General features: G+C 45.5%; 1 protein-coding gene across 8 annotated transcripts in view; it reads left to right on the top strand.

Moving 5' to 3' along the window:
- Arhgap22 (Rho GTPase activating protein 22) overlaps window positions 1–25,950 on the top strand; it is a 198,513-nt gene that overhangs the window by 148,774 nt on the left and 23,789 nt on the right. For 4 of the 8 annotated variants that reach the window (XM_046446763.2, XM_046446765.2, XM_046446768.2 and 1 more), the window contains one exon: window positions 16,436–16,612. In XM_046446763.2, coding sequence (XP_046302719.1) covers window positions 16,436–16,612 — 177 coding nt within the window. Of the gene's footprint in view, window positions 1–7,617; window positions 7,810–16,435; window positions 16,613–25,950 lie in introns of those variants that run through there. The other 4 variants (XM_058579996.1, XM_046446770.2, XM_046446769.2 and 1 more) reach the window with 3 other exon arrangements.

Below are 25,950 nucleotides of genomic sequence, written 5' to 3'. Positions count from 1 at the left end.
GCTGGAGGCTAGACACTGCCACCGGGTGTCCCCGACATGAGAATCTAGCCTGTGTTCCTGGGGGGTTATGGGTAGCCCCTGCCTCATGCCCAGCATCTGGGCCTGAGGACAGGCTGGGGGCACTGGGCTAAAAGAGCCATAGCCAGGAAAAGTCAGGGCATGGGGTTAGGTTAGGGTTACAGGTTAGAGGCTAGGGTTAGGGTCAGAAGTTAAGGTTAAGGTCAGGGAATATGGGTTAGGAGTTAGGGTCAGGGGTTAGGAGTTAGGGTTAGGGTCAGATCTGTGGTTTTCAATCTTGTCAATTTCCAGGGTTGGAGATCAATTAAAGGGGTGGGTGGAAGAACATCACCATCATTTTTTAAGTTTGATGCTTACAATTTCTGAGTAGGTTCCCCCCCGCCCCAGTCCAAAAGGCACAGTTTCTATAGACAAGGGTAGTGGCTTGGGACCTTCTGCCTACCTTGGCCTCATGTGTGCCCAGAAGTTGGAGACCCCAAGGTTGATTATTGTTCTTAGACTTCCTCTCAATGAGCACCTGGGTCCTTCCTACCTTCAGTTTGTAAGGAAATTCTGTTGAGTCTAAGATCAAGATGGGTACTGAGCCTCTGTCCCTTGGACACCTGCTGGAAGCTCCTGTCTACCCCTCACACCCTCCTCAGTCACTGATCCACATGAAGGACCTCAGGACTCTTCCCGGTTCAGGGGTTTGCAATCATCCCGTCCTGCCCTGGCCTGCCCTGGCTACCTGTCTTGTCCCTCACCTGTGCCAGGAAGCCCACCCTTCTTGTCCCTTAGTGCTCAGTTCAGAGACCCCTCCTAGACTGGCCTTTCCTGACCTGCTGCTTAAGGAGCATCCTCACCTATCACGGCAGTTGCCCTAAGTGAGCTCACTTGCTTTGCTCACTGTCCTCTGTCCCTTTCCCCCTAGGAGGAGCTCTAGGAGAGGGACCTTGCCTGTCTTATTTACCCATGTGCTTCCTACAGCCCACGCCTGTAAGTCAGGCTCAGTACTGACCACACTGTAGGGTTTCAAGAAATATCTGTGGCCTCATTGAAAGAATCAACCTCCCTACACCAGCCCGTGCAGCTGGTCTGATATGGCATTTGTCTGTCATCTCCTACCAGCTCTCCAGAGAGGGACTGTAAAGCTCCTAGGACAACCCTTGGCCAGTGGATGACTGGCACCAGTGTATACTAACTCCCCCTTTATCTGAGGGATGACCTTTCTGATGCACAGTTCTGGCAAGAAGGAGTCTCTAGGTCCCCAAAGCTGTGGCCAGCTTGATCCCGCATGTCTGTGGTGCCCTCCCTCTAGCAGTCCTGCTGAGTAGCTTCCCACACACCAACCTTTGTCTCAGGCTCTGATTTGGGGAAACCCATTAAGATGTGCCATGTTAGCTAGCGGGCATAAAGCTTCTTCATTAGCAACCCGAAGTGGAGAGAGGCATGGGTTCCCTGGGGTTCACGGCCACTCTTTATTAGGTGCAGTGTTGGTGTTCATTTAACAAATGTGATGGAACCCCCACCTGGAGCACAGCTCTCTGAGAAGTGTTAGGAGAGATGCAGGGGTGCCTCTTAGAGCCCAAGAAGTCTGGAAGGGGGGACCCAAGAGGGCCTGCAGCAGCTGAGCACAGACCAAGGAAGTTATTTAGATGCAAATTGTACCTTCAACATCCACAAGCAACCTGGGCTTGGGAACCATACCTACTGGCCTCAGCTTCTCATGAGCACAGAGGGATGGTCAGAGTGTGTGCTTCATCGAGTTGCTTAGCAGAGCACGTGGCAATAGCAGGGTGGTGGTGCGGTGGCCTGGTAGTCACGGACAGCAGCAGCTACGGGACCTTGTTAATCTTTCTAAAAGGTACTTGTGTTCCCAGCACATGGCACAATGTCTGGCACATAGTCGACCTTCAGTTGGTAACCTGTGGAAAAGAGAACTAGGTAAAGAAAACAGGAAGTGGACGAGAGGAGGATTTTGAGGAAGTTAAAGGAGAAGGGGATATTGGAGCTGGATTTTGAAGATCGAGTAGGAGTCCAGGTGGTCAGGTGGAAGTCATATGCATGTGCAAAGACAGGGAGGAGGTCCATGGTATCAACTGGGGACAAGAAGGCCAGTAGCTTGGGGGGGTCCCTTGAGGTGGGAGAGTTGCTGACTGGGCCTGCAAAGGTGCTATCACAGGCATATGTCCTGAAGACAGGAGACGTCATGACGTGGGGTTCTCACTGGGGAAGAGGAAGATCTGACTTGCACTTCAGAAGAAAGCCTTTGGCCTGTCCAGGCATTCCCCAGCCTGCCCCACACTCCTCATCACTTCTGCAATTTACCCTGGGAGAGGGAGCCCAGTCCCAATTCTTCCATGGGGTACTGCCTGGGGCAAGGTCACATGAATTCCCTGAAAACCCAAACATCCCCAGAACCAAAAAAGAAGATTCCCAGGGAGACACCAATTTGAAGAAATGAAACCCAACTACGATGATGGGCTGGCTGAAGGGGAACTTGGAGTGAAAACCATGTGGAGGACATTGGAGTTGTTTTTTTTTTTTTTAATAAAAGTTCTCAAAGGGCAGACCTGAACTTTTCTTCCCTTTTTTTTGGTGGTACTAGGGATTGCACCCAGGGGCATTTTACCACGGAGCTATATCCCCAGTCCTTTTTATTCTTTTTAAAATTGGAGACAGGATTTTGCCAAGTTGCCCAGGCTGGCCTCAACCTTGTGATCCTCCTACCTCAGCCTCCTGAGTTTTGGGAATTACAGGTGTGCACCACCAGGCCTGGCAGGACTGACTTCTCCAGGGCCAGACACATCAGTGTCTGCCTCTCTGGATGATGAAGAGAAACACAATCTTTATTCCAGAAAGTCATGTGTCCCCATAAAGCCATGTAGGGACCCTTGAGAGAGTCTCTAAGTGAGAAGTCAGTCTCTCTTCATCTGCTTCTGCCCTAACCGCCTCCTCCTGGGGTAAGCCCAGGTCCCATGTCCTGCTTGTCATTACAGGCATCAGGCATGCATACCTAGGCATCTGTGTATATAGGTTACTCTCATGCAAATGGCAGCCTGTCCTTCACAATAGTTTACTTCTTCCACATAATAATATATCATTCCATACCACTTCATACAATTTCCCTGCTTTCTGTTTAGAGGAGGTACATATAAAATTTCTTTAACTGGTACAGTAGGCTCTTCATTGGATTCTGCACCTGTGGATTCAACCAGCTGCAGACTAAAAATATTCAGAAAAATAAATTATGCCTGTTAGATCATGGGCAGATATTTTTCTTGTCACTATTCCCTAAACAATACAGTGTAACGACTATTTAAATAACATTTACATTGTTTTAGGTATTACAAGTAATCTAGAAAATATTTAAAGTACATGGGAGGATGTGCATAGGTTCTAGGCAAATACTGTATATATCATTTTATGTAAGAGACCTGAGTATCTGAGGATTTTGTATCTGAGGTGGTTTTGGAATCAATCCCTAGCAGATACTTAGGGACTATGTTAGTCCTGGACAGATATGTTAGTCAGCTTTGTATTACTGTAACAAAATACTTGAGATAATCAACTCAAAAAGAGGAAAGGTTTCTTTTTCTTAGTTTTGGAGAAACTTCATAATTTTTCTTAGTTTTAGAGGTTTCATTCTACAGTTGGTTGGCCCTGTTGCTTTTTAGCCTATGGCAGGGTGGTAGTACAGAGGAAGCTGCTTACCACCTGGAAGCAAGGAGAGAGAGGAAAGGGCTGGATTTCCTAGAGTCTCCTTCAAGGCATGTCCTAAGTGAACTAAGACCTTCCATTGAACTCCTCCTCTTAAAGGTTCTACCACCTTTAAGAGGTAGCACCAAGCTGAGGACCAGTCCTTTAACACAAAGGCCATTAGGGGACATTCTAGATCCAAACTATAGCTATGGATGGTTAAGTCGTTCCCAATCTATTCTTGCTATCTCCTTATGCACATGTGAAAGTTTATCTAAACCATAAACTCCTAGGATTAGATTGCTGGGTCATCTTAAAATTTGATAGTTATTATAAAATTATCCCCCAAAGAGATTGTACCATAATCTACCTACACCAACAGGGTAGAAATCTGCCTGCTTTCCTCACCATCTCTACCCAAGTTTTCACCTCCAGCTGCCAGTACCTCCCACCTCTGGGGAGCTGTAAACCAGCTGCAGGGTTCCAGGTTTTTAAATCTTGGATCTGTTGTGAATTCGTATTATTATTATTATTACTATTATTATTATTATTTGGTAAGGTTTGACGTAAGGATTCAACTTGATTTTCCTCTGGTTAAGCTGTCCCCTTTCCATTTATTAAGTATCTCATGTTGTACTCATTGCTTTTGAAATAACTCCTTAATCATATCCCAGACTTCCATATATGTATGAGTCTATCTTGGGGCATGTCATCAAAACCAGGTTGTTTTAATTAATGTAGCTCTGTTCTCTGAATCCATAATTGGTAGAACTGGTTCAACTTCATAATTGTATCCTTTTTTCAAAAATATAATTTGCCTGAGAACTTTAAAATAGTTGAACTTACATAGTTAAAAAAGAAATGCTACTAGTATTTTATTATGTTTAATTTATAGACTAGCTTGGGAATTGACATCTCTCTCACATTACAAATTACATACAAGGCATGCATTTCTGTTGCCTCTAATTTACAAAAAGCTTGTGATTTCCGTGTATTGATTTTGCAACTGCCTAACCCTGGATTCTTTTATTGCTTGTATTGGTTTTTTAGTTAATTGACTGAGCTTTTCCACACATGTAAACAGATAATCTGAAAAAAAAATAATAGTACCACCACATCCTCCTATCCTGATTGTGTATCTTACATTCTTTTTCTTGTCCAGTTTACACTTGGGAATACTTCTGGGAAAATGTTAAGTAGCAGGGGCCATTAGTGGACCTGCGTGGATTGTCCTTGGCCTCCCTGGGAATGTTGCCAATGTCTCTCCACTAAAACACATTGTTGATTTTGGCATATCTTTGTAGAAGAAGGATCTACCTCTTTCATTTAATGTAGAGTTTTTATCCCAATGGATGTTATATTTTGTCAAGTGCCTTTCAAGGTTTCTATGAAGACCCAGCAGCAGGTCCACCAGTGTGACCAAGAAGCCACCAAGACTGTCTCTCCCTGGCAACTATGGAAATGCTCTAGCAGCAGCAAAGGGCTGCCTTGTGGCTCTCAGGGTCTCTGTACCAACCTGCTGTCTGCTGCAGGACACAAACGCCCACTCATTGGCTGAAAACGAAGGAGATATTCTCATAACCCTAGGACCCAGAGGTGGCAGATCCAGCAAGGGTTTTAGCTTCCCCTCTGCCTTGTCTGCCCTCCTTGGCTTGTAGGCTCTGCTTGCTGGCCCAATGTGATCTCAAGATGACCTTTAAGCACCCCTCACCCCATGTGGGACACTCCTCTTGATGAAGAAGTCTCTTTCTTGATGGATACCTTCTTAGCTTCAAGGGAATCCATTTTAAAACACAAACATTTACCATCTCGAGTTCCCATGGGTCAGGAATCTGGGCATGGTTCTCACAAGCTGATGCACATGTTAGCTGTGGCTGTGGCCTCATCTGAAGGCCCCGCTGAGCTTGAGGCTCCATACCGTGGCCATTGTTAAGAGACAGTTCCTTGAGGGCCCTTGAACTGAGTGCTGCGGTCCCTTGCTAGCTGCTCTCAGTTCCTTGCCACATGGTTCTCCATACAGGACAGCCCACTGCATGGCAGTGGCTTCCATCAGAGCCAGTGAGTGAGAGAGTGAGAGGACATACCAGACAGAAGTCACAGACTATTTGTAACCGTGCCGCAAAGTGACATTGTCATTTTCTGCTATTTTCCATTCACTAAAAGCAAGTTGTTAGGTTCAGCCCACATTCAAAAGAGGTGATTATAGAAGGATGCAAATACCAGAAGGCAGCTTTCTCTGGGGGCCACCTTAGAGTCCACTCACCATAGGATGGAGCCAGGACCACCAACTGCCTGGGGGTTGGAGGGTTAGATCCTCAAGCCCCCCAAAGTGGGTGTAAGTGGCCAATGCTTTAGGAGACCAGTCAGCAAGGGATCTCACCTTACTGACCAGGGCCAGTTACTAGTCATGTGACCTTGGACTTCAACCTCTTCTTTAGTGTCTTTTTTCTTATCTGGGACATGAATGTTGTAATTGTATCACAATATATCTCTGAGGAGCTAGAGCTAAAACATGCAAATTCTTAGAATGATGCCCAGCTTGTGGTAGTAAGTACTCAATAAAAGTTGGCTATTTTAATAACGAAAATTGCCTGTCATACCACAGAGCCCTCCAGGTGCCCCCACACGACTGCTGCCATTCATGGAGCCCCTACTCTTTTTCAGGATTACACTACTCCCTGAGGATACTAGGAGAATAGTGGGAAAGGTCTGCTTTCAGGAAAAGGACATCCCTATAACAGAGATGTACTATAATCACGGATATAAACAAACAAGCTGTTTTTCAATCAGGATAATTTCTGTAGAGGGCAAGCAGCCTTAAAGCAATTGGGCAGGAGGGGGCAGTTCTTGGACAAAGGTTCTCAGGGAGGTTTCTCTGAGTGACATTCGAGTTGAAGCTGGAAGCTGAGGAGGAGTTGCTTTGGAGCACCTGAGAGGGAACAGAGATTCTAGCCGGAAGAGGGTCAGCCTGAGAGAGAGAACAAGGGAGCTGGGATTTCTGAGGGCACATGAGTGTATCAGACAAACCTGGCTTCCTGCTGTGTACTTGCTGACCAAAGCTTGGTGCCTGTTCCTGCCCCAGCCCTTCAGGAAGTATCTTCAGAGCTGTTCCATGGTACAGGCTCCTGACACCCTGTCCAGGCGGAGAGAATGATGCTGAAGGCCAGTCTGGGCAAGGGAGCTGGCTCCTGTTCCCTTTGTCCTGAAGTGGGGCAAACACCATAAGGGTGGCAGCTGATTTCTTGGGATGAATCCAAAACAGTTAAGTTCAAATCCTGGATGTGCCGCTTCCCAGTGGGTGACCTTCCTGGAGCCTTAGTTGTCCTGTCTGCAATACCAGGCAGACAGTGCCTCCCTTAGAGGGTGTGAGTACACCTATGTACCATGTACAAATGTCATGCCCAGCCCCGGACTTCATCCAGTCTTCACCATAACCCCATGAGATAGATCCAGGATGGGTCTCATTTTATTGGTGAGGAAATGGAAACAGAAAGGTTACATAACTAGCTCAAGACCTCGTTCCAGTAAGCACTTGCATTTATCTGGCTTCTTCCAGAGATATTCTTTAATCTCCGCCAACCTTGTGATTGATAGCAGCCCTAGTGGTTAAGCCCATTTCTCAACCCCCTTCCTTGTGCTGGGGAAATGGGATGGACAGAAGCCTGATTTTACATTCTCCACTCAGCCCAGGACACTTACCACATTCTAGGGGAGGAAGTGCAGGGAAGGGAGTGCACTGGTGGCTGAAGAGTGACCTGCTGTGTGATTTCCATGGTGCCTTCTTCCTGCTTCCCTCCAGCAGTTCATGCACCCACAGGAGGGCCCCATGGGGATTCTGGCAGATCTTTCTCACTCCGCCCTGGACATTCCCCACCTTTGGGCACTGAGCAATGCAGAAGTCCCCAGGAGAGTCAAAAGGCCCTGACCCCACACACACAGGAGAGTGCACTGGAGACTGCAGCTCGCCCATCAGAGCCTCTCCTGCCCGTGGGTCTGGCTGCCCTCCTGACCCAGCCACGCCAGTCCCTCTCCTCTCACCACGCCCCGTGTCTTCTCGCATCATGCCCTTCAGCCCTGCCAAGCATCTGAAGAAGATTAGGCGTCTGCCCCATGGTAAGTGGGCAATCAGATTCACAGACATGCTATGGGAACACAGGATGGGGGGTGGGGAGAGTGAGTAACCCTTGAAGGCAAGAGGTGTTTGCTGGCTCCAAGCCATGAAGAGAAATCAAAGGAGGGAGGCCTTGCATGTGGGTTCAGCCTGGCGCGCATTCTCAGGGATGGGCTGGGGAAGCCGACTCTGGGGATTCTCTGTGGGCACCTCCAATTGGTTCTTATCCAGAGCTGGTTATACACACACAGAGGTCCCAGGATGCTTGAGGATACCACTCCCTCAGTCCCAACACTTCTCTGGGAATATGGTAGGAAGAATAATGGCCCCCAAGGATAGCATACCCTCCTGTACCACCCCAGTCTACACTGCTCAAAAACTGTCCAGGACTGTATCCACCAGTCTCACATGGGGCTATACATGAAATTTGTCTAGTCCAAATGGAGAAGTGCTATAATGATAAATATACACCCAATTTTGAAGACTTAGTGTAGATATATTTTTAAAACTCAATAATTTTAATTGCATGCTTATGCTAATTATAGTATTATGAAAACATTGGGATAAATGGAATTTATTATTAAAAATAGTTATACCTGGGCCTGGAGGTGTAACGGGGAGAAGACATGCTTAGCCTGTGGGAGGTCCTGGGTTCAATCCCCAGTACTAATAAACAAACAAACAAATAATTATATCTGTTTCTTTTTAGTTTTTCCACGTAACTATTAAAACATTTTAAATTGCTCATGTTGTTCATGTTATATTTCCATTTGACCACAGTGGTCTATACATTGTGTATCCCTGAGACTTGGCCTTCACCTTTGGGAATCCTACTGTGGGGTTCCCTGCCCTCTTGGGCAGAAAGTAGAATGACAGCAGGCACTGGAAGAAATCATACATTGTTGCTACTGCCACTTTTAAGTGTTCTTGTTTTGTTTTGTTTTTTAACATTTTCCATAAACCCTGGTAGAGGACAGCTAAGTCAGGTATAGACTGATTAATTCATCTGAACATCAAGGAACACATGTCCCATATTCCAGTGGTTTACAGAATGCTTTCACACATATTATTTACTTTCTTTTTCTTATTAAGAAATTTTCATATGAAAAAGTTCCTGTCCTGAGACCACTGTGCAGATCTGCTCTATCTTGAAGCCGCTTGCTCCCTTGCAAAATACCTTGCTTGGATAGAAAGCAGAACTCTGTATAAAAGGGAGTTCTTAAGTTTAGGAGATCAGAGGGGAGCAAGCCCAGCTGGGAAAAAGAGTTCCCCCCTGGATTGGGTGCTTGGAATAAACCAGAAGTAGAAGTGGAGAGCATGGTGTGGACTGAGGGAGCCAGACTGTCTGGGGTTCCTAGTTCACTGTAATATACATCAACAGTTAAAATTATAGCCTGGACATGTTTCTAAATGTCACTAGGCTTCAGTTTCCTTTCCTTTGAAATAGAGCTAATAACACCGCGTCCTTTAAGACGCTGTGAGTGTTCAAACTTCTAATACTCATCAGTTTGCTAGCATCCTGCCTGCTTGGCACTGAGGGCTTCCTCTCACCAGGGACTCTCACTGATGAGGTGACCTGGGTTCAAGAGAGCTGGCTGCAACATTAAACTAAGAAACTGGTGAAAAAGCACAAGACACAGCATTAATTTCCATATCGAGGGTAGGACGGCTCTGCGACCTTAAGGGTCAGCTGGTAAAGAGAGCGAGCACCCAGAATCTCTTAGTTTTTATAGAGCAACCAACAAAGGAGTTTCAATAGAATGTTCTTCACCAAATAAGGCAGGGGATAAGGTTTCAAAGGTGGAGTCTTGCTTGGTCAAGTCTTGTAGTCATCACAGTGACATCTTGGCCAGTCACACCCACCTCAGGTGCTGTATGGGATCACATTGCACACTAATTGGGCTGCCTGGTTTAGACTCTTAAACCAGGCAGCCCAATTAGTGTGCAATGCCAGACCTGTCCCCTCGTAGGGCTAAGATGTGCACAGCTCACACACGCCGCCCATACATGGCTCCCGACAGCTTCCTATGTGACAGTCACCTGGGTTCTTTTGCTGCTGCTGTTGTCAGTCTTGCCTTTCCATGCCAGGCTCTGCTACTGTGCTGGAGCTGCATGTAGAACTGACAAGTAAGGGTAGGCCACGAACAGTGTAAGTAAACGTGTTATGGTAAACGTACATAGTTTAATAAATTATAGTAAATGCAGTGGAAAAAACGAAAGCTGGAAAGGAATGTGGGTGTGATGGGTGACGTGTGGTGAAGTTTAATAGGATGGTCAGGAAGGAGTCCCCAAGAAGGGGATATTTTAGGAAAGAACTGAAGGAGATGAGGGAGAAAACTGTTCTAGGGTCTGGGAGAACAGCGAGGGTGAGACCCAGTGGAAAGACCCCTGAAGCAAGGGCGAGCTGGGTGTGTTTGAGGAATGGCAAGAAACCAAGAGAGAAGCAGCCGGAGGCCGAGTCTCGGACAAGGGGATGAGCAGGCTTGAAGATTATTCCAAGGATTTGGCTGAGATGGGGGCTCCTGGGGCATATTGGGCAGGGGTGTGGGAGCTGTTTTGAGTCTTAATGGGGGCACTGTAACTGCCCTATCAAGAATAGACTGTGGGGGGAGTAGGAAGGACAATAGAATGCATCTGACATTATTACTCTATGTGTATATGTGACTACACGACCGTGTGATTCTACATCATTCTACATTCTACAACCAGAAGAATGAGAAGTTATACTCCATTTATATATGATGTGTCAAAATGCATTCTACTGTTATGTATCACTAATTAGGGGGCGGAAATAGACTGTGTCGGGTGCAGTGGCACACGCCTGTAATCCCAGTGGCTTAAGAGGCCAAGGCAGGAGGATCATGAGTTCAAAGCTAACTTCAGCAACTTAGCAAGGCCCTAAGCAACTCAGCAAGACCCTGTCTCTAAATAAAATAAAAAGAAGGCTGGGGATGTGACTCAGTGGTTAGGTGCCCCTGGGTTCAATCCCTGGTAGCAAAAAAATAAATAAAAATTAAAAAGACCACAAGAGGCAAGGGAAGGACCCCAAGTCTGTGCCAGTCCTCCAGATGAGGCATCATGGTGGCTGGAAACCGGCAGAACGATGAAAAGTGACTTGATTTTGATAGAATTTGCTGATGGAAATGGATGCTATGTGAGAGACAGGGGAGCTGAGGACATGACTGGTCTCAACTCGGGTAACTAGAAGATGGAGTTACCTCAGCCAGGAAGGAGGGTGCTGGCAGATCTGGAGATGGGCTCCACAGTGGTCTGGAGGGCAGGGGAGTGAATCTGGAAGTCATCAGCTCAGGGACAGCCTTTAAAGCCTGAGATTGGATGAGCCCACCAGAGGACAAGGTGAATCAGGGTGCATGAGGAGGGAGGAGTCCAGGGGACCCCCAGCTCTCTGCCTCCAGCACCTCGTTGCCTGGTACTGAGATGGGAGCACAAGAAGGAACTAGTTGGTCAGAAGAGGTAGGGATCATTTTTGAACACGACATGTGGTGCCTGTGGAATATCATATTACTCTAGGATTATGACGGTCATTTAGACTCACAGGCAGCGTAGATCTGATTGCTCCATGTCAATGGTTCTTAAGTGGGGCAGTTTTGCCCTCTAGGAGACATTTGGCACTATGTGGAGAAGATTTTGATTGTCACACCTGGGAAGGAGGAGAGGCTGCTACTGGCATCTAATGGGTAGAGGCTAGGGATGCTGCTAAACATCCTCCAGTGCACAAGACAATCCCCAGCCCCCACAAAGAACCATCTGGCCCCAAATGTCAGTAGTGTTAAGGCTGAGAGATCCTGCTCCAAATGTTACTAAATTGAGATGATAATAAAAATGAATGTTTAGGAGTGCTTGCTAGCTCCCAGGTGCTAAGCTAAGGAAATAGCCCATTTCTTCTCCCTACAGCAGCGTGACTCTGATGCTTAGGGAGGTTGAGTCCCTGCGCTCCATGTGGTGGAGCTGAGGTCGACCCAGGGTGGGCTCTAAGCACTGTCTAAGAGGGTACTGAGGCCTGAGCTGTGTGTAATGGGGTGGGTGGGGTGGCAACTTAGTGACCACGTGGACTGGTGAAAGGAAAGTCCAGGAACAGCAACTAGAGACCCTCATCTTTCTTTCTGAAATACTTGCTGTTACAACCCTTTTCTTTAAAGCTAACATGACCCCTTCCTAAGTAACAGAGAAAAGAAGGTGTAAATAACCAAATGCTGTAGAAAATCCCAAAGCTTGTTTTATTTTGTTTATTTTCATGGTGCTAGGGGTGGAATGCAGTGGAAAATTTTGCATGCTAGACAAACACTGTAGCACTGAATGACACCCCCAGTCCCCCCAAAGTTTGTTTTAATAACTTATTTCATTTTCTTTGCACTTCTCTACCATTGCCATAAATTTACATTGATGATAGAGAACAAGTTTATGGGTGAACACACCTGGGTTTGCATCCTGTCCCCTCCACTTATTTGCTCTTGAGCTAAATGTTCAACTTCTCAGTAATACTCCTAAGCTAAGGTGTTTATGAGGATTGTAAGTGACAGTATATGTTAAGTACATTGTCCAGTATTACACATAGAGTACACCCTTAGATATGGTAGTATTAATTTCACTTCTGAACAGGACAAAGAGATTTTTTTTATTTTTTTACTGATAAGCCAACAAAGGAGATATAATGAAATCATAAAAAAAAAGAAAAAAAGTAAAGAAGAGAAGGACAAATGGGATCAATGGAAAACAGAAGACAGACTTAAACCTCAGCGTAGCAACAATCACATTATAAATAGAGCTTGTCAGATTGGACAGAAAAGCAAAAGCCAACCATAAGCCTGACAAGAAATGCACTTACAATATAAAGACATAAATAAGTTAAAAGTAAAAAGATGGGAAAAGATATTATACTGACGCTAATCAAAAGAAAGCTGGAGTGACTTTATATGAGACAAAGATTGTTACTAGGGATAAGAAGGTCATTTCATAACAGTAAAGGGGATTTGCCAAGAGGACATGACAGTCTTAAATATTTATGCTCCTAATAGCAGAGCTTCAAACTACATAAAGAAAAACTGACAAAGGCAAAAGGAAAAATAGACAAATAGAAAATGGAGCTTTCAATTACCCTTTTTTCATAATTAATAGAACAAGTAGAAAAATTGTAATAATATTGAAGACTTGAACAAAACTCTCCAACCAGACCAAAGTGACATTTATAGATCACTCTCTCCAGCCCCCGCAGAACAATTCTTCTCAGTGCACACAGAGCGGCTACAAAGATAGGCTGTACTCTGGGCCAAAACCGGGTTTTAATAGATATAAAAGGATTCAAGCCAAACACCATAAGGAATCAAATTAGAAAAAAAGAAACAGAGATTTCTGGAAAATTCCCCCCAAATTTGGAATCTAATGCACTTCCAAATAACCCATTGAACAAATAAGAAATTCAAAGGGAAGTTAGAAGGTATTTGAGCTGAATTAAAATGAAAGCACAGCATAATTAGGGGATGCCCACCATGCAGTAATTAGGGGAGACAATTGTAACAGGAAATGCATAAAGATCTAGAAAAAGGGCAAGTTACACCCAAGGCAAACAGAGGAAAATACTACAGATCAGAGTGGAAATCAGTGAAATAGAATACAAACTGGCAAACTGCAGGTGCTGCCTGTGTTTGTAAGTTAAGTTTTACCCAAATGCAGCAAAGCCCTTGTATTTACATATGGCTAATAGTTGCTTTTTCTCCTTTTCCCCCAGAGTGGAGAAGTTGTGACAAAGTCTATCTGGCCTACAAACCTAAGCTATCTACCATCCAACCTTCAACAACATTTAGTAGCTCAGAAAAACAATAGACAAAATAAAAAAAAAAAAGCTAGCTTTTGAGATTGATAAAAGTCAGTAAGACTAATCAGGGGAAAAGGAGAGAAGACATAAATGATCAATCCTCAATATCAGTGAGAGATCTTGTAACTAGAGATTCTTCAAATGTTAAGAGGGTAATAAAGGAATATTATAAAGAACTTTGTACATATTAAAAAATAGAAATTTATTGTGAACCCCCCCTGCACACACACAATGGAATATGACTCAAGCCTTAAAGAAGAATAAAATTATGGCATTTGCCAGTAAATGGATGGAGCTGGAGAACATCATGCTAAGCGAAATAAGCCAATCCCAAAAAACCAAAGGCCGAATGTTTTCTCTAATATACAGATGCTAATTCCCAATAAGAGGTGGGGGCTAGGAAAGAATAGAGTTATTTTGGACTAGGTAGAGGGAGGTGAAAGGAGGGGAGAGGTATGGGAGTAGGAAGTATAGTAGAATGAATCTGACATTATTACACTGTGTATGTGTGATTACACAGCCCGTGTGATTCTACATCATGTACAACCAGAAGAATGAGAAATTAGATTCCATTTATGTATGATGTGTCAAAGTGCATTCTACTGTCATGTATCACTAACTAGATCAAAAACAAAAAAACAAAACAAAAAACCTCCCCACAATGAAAGCTCCAGACCTAGGTAGCTGCACTGGTGAATTCTATAAAATATTTAAAGAAGAAATAATAGAAGCTCTATACAAACTCTCTAAAAACAATTGAAAAGTGGGAAATCCTTAATAGGTCATTCTGTGAGGCCAGGATCACCCCAATGCCAAAATCAGACAAAGACATTCCAGGAGAAAATAAATGCAGGCCCATTTCCCTCATGAAAGAGAAGAAAAGTCTCAAAAAGATCAAACCCAACTATATGTAAACAGGGTGGTGGGATTTATCTCAGGTATTCAGGGTTGGTTTAACATTTGCAAACCCGTTGAAATGATTGTACTAAGTGATTCATCCATAGTAGGATCATTTCAATAGATGCAAAAAAGACATTTGACAAACCCCAGCATCTGTCCCTGATAAAAATTCTCTGCAAATTAGATAGAAGGAATTTCCTTAACCTAATAAAATATATCCTTGAAAAAAACCTATCATGGATATACTTAATGATGAAAATCTGAATGCCTAAAGATCAGGAATCAGAAGGTTCTTGCTTTTGCCACTTCTATTCAACATTATATTTGAGGCTCTAATCTGTGAAATTAGAATGAAATACAAAGTGCCCAAAATGGAAAGGAAGAAGTCCTTTGTAAAATTCAACCTGTCTTTATTTGCAGGCAGCTGGGTCGCCTACGTAGGTAACCTGGCAAGCAAACAGAAGATAGGCTTTCCAACATGTGCAGGAACATCTGCATACAGCAGAATGAATTTATAGCACATAGAAAAATTAACTCTTAGGCCTAAATGGAAATCTTAAAACTATGAAACTTCTAAACGAAAAACTAGGAGAAAATTTTTATGTCCTTGGGTTAAGCAAAACTTTTCTCAGATACAACACAATACAATTCAAGCACACCCAATCAAAAAAAAAAAAAGATAAATTGAACCTTGTAAAATGAAAAACTTGTGCTGTTGGCACATGCGCACACGCACATGTTCTATGCCCAGGAAGCACTTCTCCCCATCTGGGTTCCCACCCTGGGCCACAAACTCCAGTGAAGAGCAGCCTGGGTCTCAGGATGCTCCCCAACTGCCTTTATACTCCCTTGGGAATATGGGTGCCAGGGACTTAACACTCACCAGCAGATGGTCCTGGTTAGCGTCTGACGCATTGGGGCTTTAAGAAAGTAATTCTGAATTACATATTATGGGATATGAAGAGTGGGGTGTATAAAGGCAGACTTGTTCTTAAAACTTTTTAGATTGGGCTGGGGTATGATTAGTGGTAGAGGATTTTTACCTGGCATGTTTGAGGCCCTGGGTTCAATTCATACCCCCCTCCCCTGAGTCCCTTAAATTGCCCATAAAGTTCAGAATAATCTCAAAGATTAAGTAATTTACACATGAAAATTTGAGAACCAGGAGAGCCACTGGGGCAGTGGGATCAGTTCGTAAGAGGTCGTGGTTCTTGCCCTCTTGCCTTTAGATATGGGTCCAGTGTCGAGCTGAGATGGACACAGAGAAGTCTGTGCTCCCTCCCGGTTTAATAACCATCCTCTGTAACAGTGGTAGAATCAGGGAATCTGGTCTTGTCTTCAGGATGGGGAGGGGAGGCTATCAGGTCAGAGCTGAAGTTAAAACCATACGGTGATGTGGATTTAAAGCAAGGAAAGGTGATGTTCACAAAACACATAATGAGGCTACTGTGGGGACTGAATTTCTCCGACACTGGCTGAAAATCTGCATTTTTTCCCCTAACAGTGCCCTGTGTACATTGTTGTTGTTTTTTTCCTCCTATATTGGGGATTGAACTTTTTTTTTTCCAATCCTCCTGGCTCAGTCTCCTGAGTAACGGGGATTCAGACATGTACCACTGTACCTCAATCTGAGATGCTTTTTATGATTTCTATTTTGATAAGAAAAACAAAGTGAGAAAAGAGAAAACCAGAAAGAAAGATGGGTGAGGTGTGAAGGAGATAGGTTGGAAAATGAACCAAAAGCAGGACTGGAGTCAGGAGGCTCTGGAAAACTCTCCTCAGGAAATGAAGGAGAGCTGTGTAGGTTGGTGTCAGGACTGGAGAGCATGCAGTGGGTGGGCACCCTGTCGTCCCACATGCAGACCCTGCATAAGCCTTGTCTCCCTGTCTTGCAGGTGGTGCCGGGGAGCGGGAGAAGGTGCCAGCCAACCCTGAGGCGCTCCTGCTCATGGCCAGCTCCCAGCGTGACATGGAGGACTGGGTGCAGGCCATCCGCCGGGTCATCTTGGCCCCGCTTGGCGGAGGTACTGCCCGTAGCTCGCATGCCCACCCTCTAGAACCCTTGCCTGCAGGTAATCTTGCCCTCTCCCACCCGAGCCCCAAGTTCCCTCTCACTTGGGACTTGCTGGCTGCACATCTGACTGCGCCCTGGCCCCTCTACTGCTGGCCTTCAAGTCACACCTCTCATCTGTGTGCAAAGCAGGTCCACTTTTCAAAAGACAGGCCATCCTCCAACCAGAGTCCCATGGCTTGTGTACTGACCTCTCTGCTTCCTCCTGAATGCTGGGTGGATGCGAAGTGGTCTGTGCACAGGCCAGAGGTGGGCTGCGTGCTTGCTCAGGGTCATACCCCATGCATCGGTCCTGCTTCCTTCTGCTCCGCTGGACCTTACTGAAGCCATACAGGGACCCTGCGCTCCCCGAAACCCACTCCCTATCCCTGCTCTGAAAGCACCTATTGCCACTAACTTGCTTCTTCCTTTGTTCAGAAGCAGTTCTTGGGTGCCTAAAGGTACTAACTTCTATTCCAGGCACTAGGAATTCAGTGGTAAATAAAGCAGATCATATCTCCGCCCTCCCCACCCTCCATTCTCCTCTCAAGACAAATGTAAACAAATGCATGTGTCTGGTGATGTCCAGGAACAAGAGGTGCAAGGAAGCAAAGTAAAAAAGCTCAGTGAGAGGGCAGAGGGGATGTCACTAGGGTGACTAGGATGGTCACACTAGGGTGGCCCAGAAGGCTTACTAAAGTGACTGGGAGAACAAGAAGTATGGGGAGGGATGAGAGAACCAGGAGAAGGATGGCAAATGCAAAGGCACAGGTGGGACTAAGCTGGGCAGGCCCAAGTGTCTAAGGGGATGAAGACAGGGAGAGTGGGAGGGTCTGAGGTGAGGGAGGTGTCTGGGCCCTGGAGCCAGATAGATAAGAGTGGCCACAGTAGGTCAAGGTAGTCATGAGACAAAAAGTAAGGGGGCATGCTGGGGTGGAGTGGAGGAGGTGGTTGGTGCATAGTGGCCATTGCAAATAAGTTCTGAAGATGGAGATGGAATTATGCCTATGGTCTGGACATGTTACAAGAGAAGGAAAGCTGTCTGGCTGTTGTCTGTGTAGGGTGGTATTCATGCAAAGTCAAGAAAGAGCTTTTAGGATAGGGCCTCCATCCCCTAGGACCTGGTGGAAGAGGGCACCAACTCCTTGCTGGATTTGGGAACAGGAGTCTCAGGACTGGGTTGGGTCCTGACACACAAGCTTGGGGCATCCCCCTCTCCCTGCAGTATTCGTAGGTACATACTCCAGGTGGAAACAGACTCTCACCCTGGGGGCTGAGAGCCCATCTCCAAATCTGGCAAGCCCCATAAACTAAGCCTGTCCTTTGCCCGTCACCCCAGCCCTCCTATCTCACCCCTGGTTATGCCCTGCCTGATCACCTTCATTAAACCATAAACCCCTCACATAGAAGGCTTAGTGTAGTGTTGAAAGCTAAGTTATTCTCTTGGACTTCATAAATAGCATCACACTGTCAGCTGTGGCCTCCTTGACCCTGATGGTTGCAGCAAATTTGACCTATAATTCCAGTTTAATAGCCTGGGAAGGCAGGAGCCACCCAGACACTGCCACAACCTCCCAATGGCTTCCTTTGGTACAATGTTGTTGAAAGTGAGCCTGTGGAACAGGTAGAGCCTAGAAGCAGAATCCCATGTTGCTGGACTTTGATTGATGACAGGTGGCACCTTAGAGTACCAGGAGGCAAGACATCATCAAGACCTTGGGTAGAGAAAGATTGTTAAAAAAATAACTTACAAAAAGCACTAATATGTTTGGAAAATATTGATATATTGTACTAAATAAAACAAGAGCATTTGTTCTTTAAAAGGTAGATTAGGAGACCAAAAAGAGATATAGTCTGAGAGAAGGTGTTTACAACACATAAACCCATCAAATGACTCACACCCCAGCCTATTATAAATCAATAAGGCAAAGACAGACAAGCCAGTAGCAACACTGGAAAGAGGCTTGAATGGGCACTTTGCAAAAAAAGCAGTCATGACCGTGGTCATGGTCAGTGGTGTGCAACTACATTGATTATCAGAGAAATGCAAATTAAACTACAACACGGTTCATCTGTTCACCACCAAAATGACTAAGTGAAAAAGAAAGTTCCAAGTGGTGATGAAGTTAGAGGGCTACAGAACCTTGCATATATTACTGGGGAAATTGTTTGGCATAACTGGTAAAGTTGATGCTGTTGCCTCCGGGGGTCCCAGAAGTTCCACTAGGAGACATGTCCTATATAGAAATGTATGTACAGCTTCAGGAATAGCTGATGTGCTCAGAACACATAAGATGTTCATGGCAATCATACTTTAATAGCCTGACACTAACCCAAATGCCCAGCAACAGTATTATGAATAAATAACTCCAATGGGAAATAAATAACTACTTGGGAAATTCCACAACAACGTGAAAGAATTGCTCCACCTAACAACATGCATGAACCTTTAAAATGATGTGGAACTCAGGAAGCCGGATTAAACCGAAAAATAATATGCTGTATCATTCCAGTTATATCAAATTTATAGCAAAAATTCATCACAAAAATACAAAGCAAAGAAATAAATGCCTTAAAACCCAGGATGGTAGGGAGGAGGGAGGAGGTTAAGAGTGGGGGAGGGGAATAAGGTTTCTGGAATGTTCTTTGCTTGACTTGGGTAGAGTTATGCAGGTGTTCATTTTGCAATAATGATATTAATCTGTATATTTATACTTTAAGTACTTTTCTGGATGTGCATATATTTCACTATGTTAAAAGATAAAAAGAAAAATAGAGAAGAAATAACAAAGAGTCTAAGTAATTTGTTAAAGATGACATGGCCAGTAAGGGAGTAGGCAGGTGGCAGTTTTGACCTCAAAGACCATGCTTGTTATCCCCAGCAGCATGTCCACAAGCAGCAACCAGAGGGACACCCTCACACAGTTCTACCTGTGCTTGGTGGGCCTTGTTCCCCACCCACACATCCATCTCTCTGCTTGCTCGGGATGGGGACCATTGGCAGAATCCCAGGTAGAACCCAGCCTCACCACTCCCTTGGGGCCCGCCATTTGTCTCCAGGCTTTGTGCTGAAGGACTGATTTGTGGCATTAAACAGGGACTGTCATCAAAAACACTTTATCTCCCTTCTACCAGAAATACAGAGGAAACAAAGAAGTGCCAGGAGCCCGCAAATGCCAGACATGTCTGGGCAAGCATGATGCTCGCAGGTGGGCTCAGTCAGCCTGGGAAGGTTTCCTGGCAGAGCTGTTGTTAACCTGGGTCTCCTGGAAAGGAGGCTTAGAGGGTCAGTCCTTCTCTGCTGTTTCATAAGGGAGTCAGAGAGCCCTTTCAGACATGTTTGCTCTGGGGCCCTGCAGCCACCTCTGCCAGACTCCAGTAGGCAGCACGTGAGCTGCAGATTGGAAAGCCTGGCTGTCCCCACTTGGCAGGCAGCTATCATTGCTGATGACTCACCCTGGGGTGGCTTACTTGGAAGGCCTCAGGTGCATTCATTCATTCATCCACTCACTCATTTAGCCAGTCTTTTATTTTCTCAAATATGTTGTAAGCATTGGGGCAATATTGTGAGCAGCAAGACGGGTCCTCATGGGCACTCAGGTTCTAGTTGAGGAGATGGGCGATAAGAAAACTAAGCAAATCTATCTGTAGACCAGATGGGCTGAGTGTAGTGGAGGGTGGGGGTTGGAGTTTAATGACCTCTGAGTAAAGGAGATAACAGCATGGGCAGAGGGGTCGTTCTGAAGAGCAGCAAGGGGACCAGGTCACTGGAGCAGAGTGGATGAAGGGGTGAGAAGAGGAGGGTGGCCAGGGAGGGAAAGGGGACTCGTCATCGTGGCACAGTGATTGCACCCCAGCATTTTGGACAGAGAAGTGTCAGAGCCTGACAAGACCCCTTTGGCTGCTGTGTTGAGAATAAGTGAAGGGAGGGCCAGAGAAGAACATGGAGACCAGTTAGGAATTCCATACCCAACGATGCAGGTGAGAGGTGAAGGCAGCGTGCCCTGGACTGTGGTGGTGATAGGAAGTACAGCTGAATCTGGATCTGCAGGTTCAACCGGGGATTGCAAACATTTGAGAGAGAGAGAGAGAGAGAAAAAAAAGTGTCTGTCTTGAACACGCATAGTCTTTTTTATTGTCATTACTTCCTAAAATATATAGTATAACAACTATTTATTTAGCTTTTGCATTTTATTAGGCATTACAAGTAATCTAGAAATGATTTAAAGTATGTGGGAAGATTGTGTGGTTCTATGCAAACACTATGCCATTTTTATATAAGGGACTTGAGCTTCTGTGGATCTTGCTATCTGTGGGGGCTCCTGGAACAAATTCTTGACACCGCAGGATAACTATAAATGAATTCGTAGTTTATTGTGGTTTATTTTGAAGGTAGAACTGGTGGCTTTGCCAGGCTAGTATGATCTGTAGAGACTGAATGAGAGAAATCATTGGTAATTCTAGAGTCTTTTGATCTAAGCAACTGGAAAGATGGATTGGCCATGAACAGGATTACAGGAAGGACAGTTGTTTGGAAGGAAGATTGGGGCTTAGTTTGGGCTACTTAGTAGATGGTTAAGTTTGAATGTCAAATAAGCAGTTACATTTAAGTGTAGGGATCAGGAGAGAGGACCAGGCAGGAGAGAGAACTTGGAGGCCTGCTGGCACACAGATAGAATCTGAAGCCCTGAGGCTGGATGAGCGCTGCTGATAGACCACCTAGAGGAGGGCCCAGACTGAGCATGCTCATTGGTGACTTGATCACAGGTGGCTTTGTTGGAGTGCGGGCAGTACAGCCCAATAGTGATCGTGTGAAACAGTGCAGGGAATGGGATTGTGAGCATAACCAACTTTTTCAAGCCATTTACTATAAAGGGAAAGAGGAATGGCACAGTAGTACCTGGAGGGGAAGTCCAGTACAGAGTGGTTTTGTGTATGTTATAATCTGGAATACAAAACAGCATTGCCAAAGATGGATGGTGCAGCAGAACATTGCTGGAGGGCCAATCCATCTTAAGGAGACAGAGGGAAAGTCCTCAACCAAACACCAACACGCTGAAGGGAAAGTGAGGAACGAGAGGCCGGTAAGTGAGAAATTAAAGATGGAGACTGGCAGAGATACACATGAGTTTATTTGTCAGAGGTGACAAATAAAGGCCATCTCTCTATAGGAGAGAGAGGCAAAACAGGCTTGAGTTCTGGGACTTTTATGGAAGAGGCTCAGGAATCAGAGCCGGGTGGATCCTGATGTGGGCTGTTAAGGGTTGGGTTGGTTTGAGGGAGTGGTGAACCTTTCTCAGAAAGGACCTTGGGTGGGAAAGCAAAACTTTTTCCTTAAAATGGTGGTTGTCACTTAAGTTGGCCATCCAGATGCTAAGCAAGGACCTTATACACACTGAATCCAGCAATCTGTAAAACAATTATACACCATGACCAAGTGAGATTTATCCCAGGAATGGAAGAGTGACTTAAAGCATCTGAAAATCAATTAGCGTAATACATCAGTAAAATAAAGGACAAAAATCACATGAACACCCCAGTGGCTTGGGAGGCTGAGGTAAGAGGAGCACAAGTTCAAAGACAGCCTCAGCAACTTAGTGAGCCCTTGAGCAACTTAGTGAGACTGTGCCTCAAAATAAAAGGAAAAACCTAGTTCAATCTCTGGTAGCAAAAAAAGAAATCACGTGAACCTCTCAGTAGATTCAGAAAAAGCATTTGAGGGCTGGGGTTATAGCTCAGAGACAGAGCGCTTGCCTAGCACATGTGAGGCACGGGGTTGGTTCAATCCTTAGCACCACATAAAAATAAACAAATAAAATAAAGGCATGCTGTCCATCTACAACTACAAAAAAAATTTTAAAGAAAAAGCATTTGATAAAAGCAAGCACACTCAGAATAAAAGGGAGTTTAACCTGATAAAGGGCATCTACAAAATCCCCACAGATAGCGCATACTTCATAGAGGAAGACGAATTGCTTTTCTTCTAAAATCAGAAACAAGGCAAGGATTCTTGCCTTCACCACATCCAGTCAGTATTGTACTGGGAATTCTAGCTGGGCAATTAGACAAGAAAACGAAATGCATCCAGATTGCACAGTGTCCTTGTTTACAAAATGGGAATCTAATCTTTATAGGAATGTCACGAGCATTAAGAGAAAAAGTGGTGCCAAGTGCTCAGCCCTCTCTCAGGACTAAATAGTCCTCATTCACTCAAACACTTGGTGAGCATCTGCCACACAGAGGCAGGCCACACAGCAGGGAAGAAAACAAAGGTTCCAGTTCTGCCCCCAGAGAGATAATAACAAGAAAAGGAGATCACATGGCAAGTTGGAGCAATGGTTCTCCAAGGTTAACTAGCATCAGAATCATCCAGAGGAAGGCTTATGAAAATCAACTGCTGGTCCCACTCCCTGACTGGCTGACTCACCTGGGTGCAACCCTAGAGTCTGTGTTGCTAATGTTCTCTGGTGTCGCTGATGATGCTGGTCTGGGAACCACATTTTGAGGATTGCTCTGTCGTTAGGAGATAGTGAGTGCTGTGGAAAAATCTAAATAAACAATGGCAAGGATGGGCCCTAATGAGAGAATGATGTTCAGGCCTTTTTAAATTTTTAGCTTGTTGTGCATCTTCTATTTTATTTTTTTATTGGGGTAAATTATTCACAACATAAAACATACCATTTTAACAACGTTTAAATGTACAGTTCAATGCCATTAAGTGCATTTACGGTGCTGTGCAGCCATCACTACCATCCAAACCCGGAACAGTTCATCGTCCCAAACTGAAACTCTGTACCTGTTAAACAAAAACTCCTGCTGGGTGTGGGGTACATGCCTATAATCCCAGCGGTTTAGGAGGATGAGGCAGGTGGATTGCAAGTTTGAAGCCAGCCTTAGAAACTTAGCGGGACCCTGTCTCTAAATATGTAAGGGGGGAGGGTGCTGGGCATGTGGGCTGGGCATGTGGCTCAGTGGTTTAGCACCCCTGGGCTCAATACCTAGTACCAAAAACAAAAAAACAGTAACTCCCAGTTGCTTCTTTCCTCCTACCAACTCTTGACAACCGTCATTATGCTTTCTGTCTCTTGTGACTGTGGCTATACATTTAAGTGGAATCATGTAGTATTTGTCCTTTTGTGACTGGCTTATTTCTTTTAGTCTGATGCCCTTAAGGTTCATCCGTGTTGTAGCATATGTCAGAATTTCCTTCCTTTTTAAGGCTGAATAACATTCCATTAAATGTTATCTACTAGTTTGTTTATGCATGTGTCTGTTGGTCTCCTGGGTTGCTTCTACCGTTTGACTACTAGGCATGATGCTGCCATGAACATGAGTGTACAGATATGTCTTCTAGTCCCTGCTTTTAATTCTTTTGCGTGTATACCTAGAAGTGGGGTTGCTACTTCTGTTGAATTTTTAAAATAAAAGTTTATTACTTCTTTTTTAATTACACATAATATTAGGGTTCATTTTGCTCTGGATAGTTTTTCAAGGGACCACCCTACCACTGTCCACAGTGGCTGCATCGTTTTATGTTCCCACCAGCTGTGCACGAGGCTTCCAGTTTCTTCCAGTTTTCGTTTTTTGATAGTAGCCATCCTCGTGGATAAGAGGTGGTGTCTCATTGTTCACGCAAAGTGTTGCAAGAAGTGAGAGAGTGACTCAGGAGGACGTCTGGTGGAAGCCTGCCAGACAGAGGCCAGAGCCCTGGCAGAAGCAGAACATCTGATGTGGTCTGGAACCATCACAGAGGTGGCTAGGCAGGAGGGAGGGAGGGAGGGAGGGACCGGATGGGAACTACATGGCAGAGGCCTCCTGGGCCCCTGTCAGGACTTTGGTTTCTACTCTTGAGGAAAATGAGGAGAGGGGTATTGGAGAGCTTTGGAATGTTGGGATCTGATATGTTGTTTAAGAGAATGTCTGCTACTGACCAGAGAGGTACTAGAGGAAGCCGGACGCATATTTGCAGTAATCCAAGGAAAAGAGGTGCGTGTTCTCACTGTGGTTGTGAGCGGTGAAAGTGATCAGATTTCAAATCTCTTTTTGAGAGTTGGACTGATAAGATCCCCTGGATGTGGGTGTGAGATGGGGGCAGGCGAGCACTGACTCACGGTGTCTGACGGACAGTGCCCGGAGACAGCAAGAAGGAAACTCAGCGTGGAGAGGGTTGAAGAGCAAGACCCTGGCTTTGTTTGGACACGTTTGAGTTTGAGGTGTCTGTGAGTCATTAAACCAATGGAGACGCTCAGTGGGCAGCTGGACGCAGGAATTTGTGGGGTCAGGGTGAGCATTTGATAATTAGTGATGTGGCAACTGTCCCACTGATTGGCCCCCTGGCATTGCCTACCAAAGCCCAGGAGTCGCTGGTCACAACCTTTGCAGGTAGCAGCACAGAGCTAGGTAAATGGGGCAGTCCAGGGGTAATGGGCAGTCCTGGGGTAAGGGGCCTTGATGAGGAAGGGTATCCCTGCTCAAAGTGGCTGCTCTGTGCTGGGGAGGAGGAGGAGCGCCCAGAGAGCAGGCCTTGGGAGATCCTGAGAGGGGTGCTGCCCAAGCCAGGCTGTGCAGAGTCCTCCCACACAGAGCCCCTGGGCACTTTCCTCTGACTTCCAGGAGCCAACTTTGTTGCTTTCAGATTCCTCAGACATCAATAGAGGCGGGAAAGGGGGACAAATGCAGCTCCCTGAGGCCATATGGCAGGACAGTTGACATGGGGAAAATTCCAGCCTTGGTCAGTCTGGAAGGACACAAAGCAACCCTGTTATAGTGGTCATCATTTTTGGAATGACATCTCCAAGTGGAAACCCTGGAGGTACAATCAAATTCAGAGTGAAAGGTCAGTGGCCCCAGGCCAGGTTGGCTGTGGTGGAGTTCCTAGTGGACCACTTCCACCCAGTGCTGTTTATTCCATATTCTAGCTTTGCTGGAGGCTCAAGAAGATAGTCTGGATTCCAGATTCTGTGAATGTCCACCAGCCAGGCCAGCAGGCCGGAGACTGGACATCACCTTACTGAACCAGCAGAAGCAGTACTTGAGCCTGGTTCTGGTACACTGTCCATTCTAGTAGGCCCTTGGGTTTCACATGCCAGGTGAAGAGAGGCCCTCACAGGTCTTGGACCTTGTCTAGGCTTAGAGAGAGCTGATTTATTCTCTTCTGGGTGTAGGGATTGGTTCACAGCACTCCTGAGATCCTTCCCTGTGTTCCTCAAGGCTTCTCCCCTGCAAGGACCCCAGGAGCCTGTGAGCTTGGATCCCTGAGGAGAGAAACATCCAGAAGAGGGAGGAAGCAGTGGCCCAAGAGCTGGGTGCTCTTGTCTGGGGTTTGATGTACACTGGAGAGGGCAGAGAGGCTCACACAGA

This window comes from Marmota monax, unplaced genomic scaffold (assembly GCF_021218885.2).
Source record: "Marmota monax isolate L192 unplaced genomic scaffold, Marmota_monax_Labrador192_F-V1.1 WCK01_AAM20220418_F8-fsc00207, whole genome shotgun sequence".
Lineage (NCBI taxonomy): Eukaryota > Metazoa > Chordata > Mammalia > Rodentia > Sciuridae > Marmota > Marmota monax.
The sequence above is the reverse complement of the archived record's forward strand: the minus strand, read 5'-3'. Positions and strand labels throughout refer to the sequence as shown.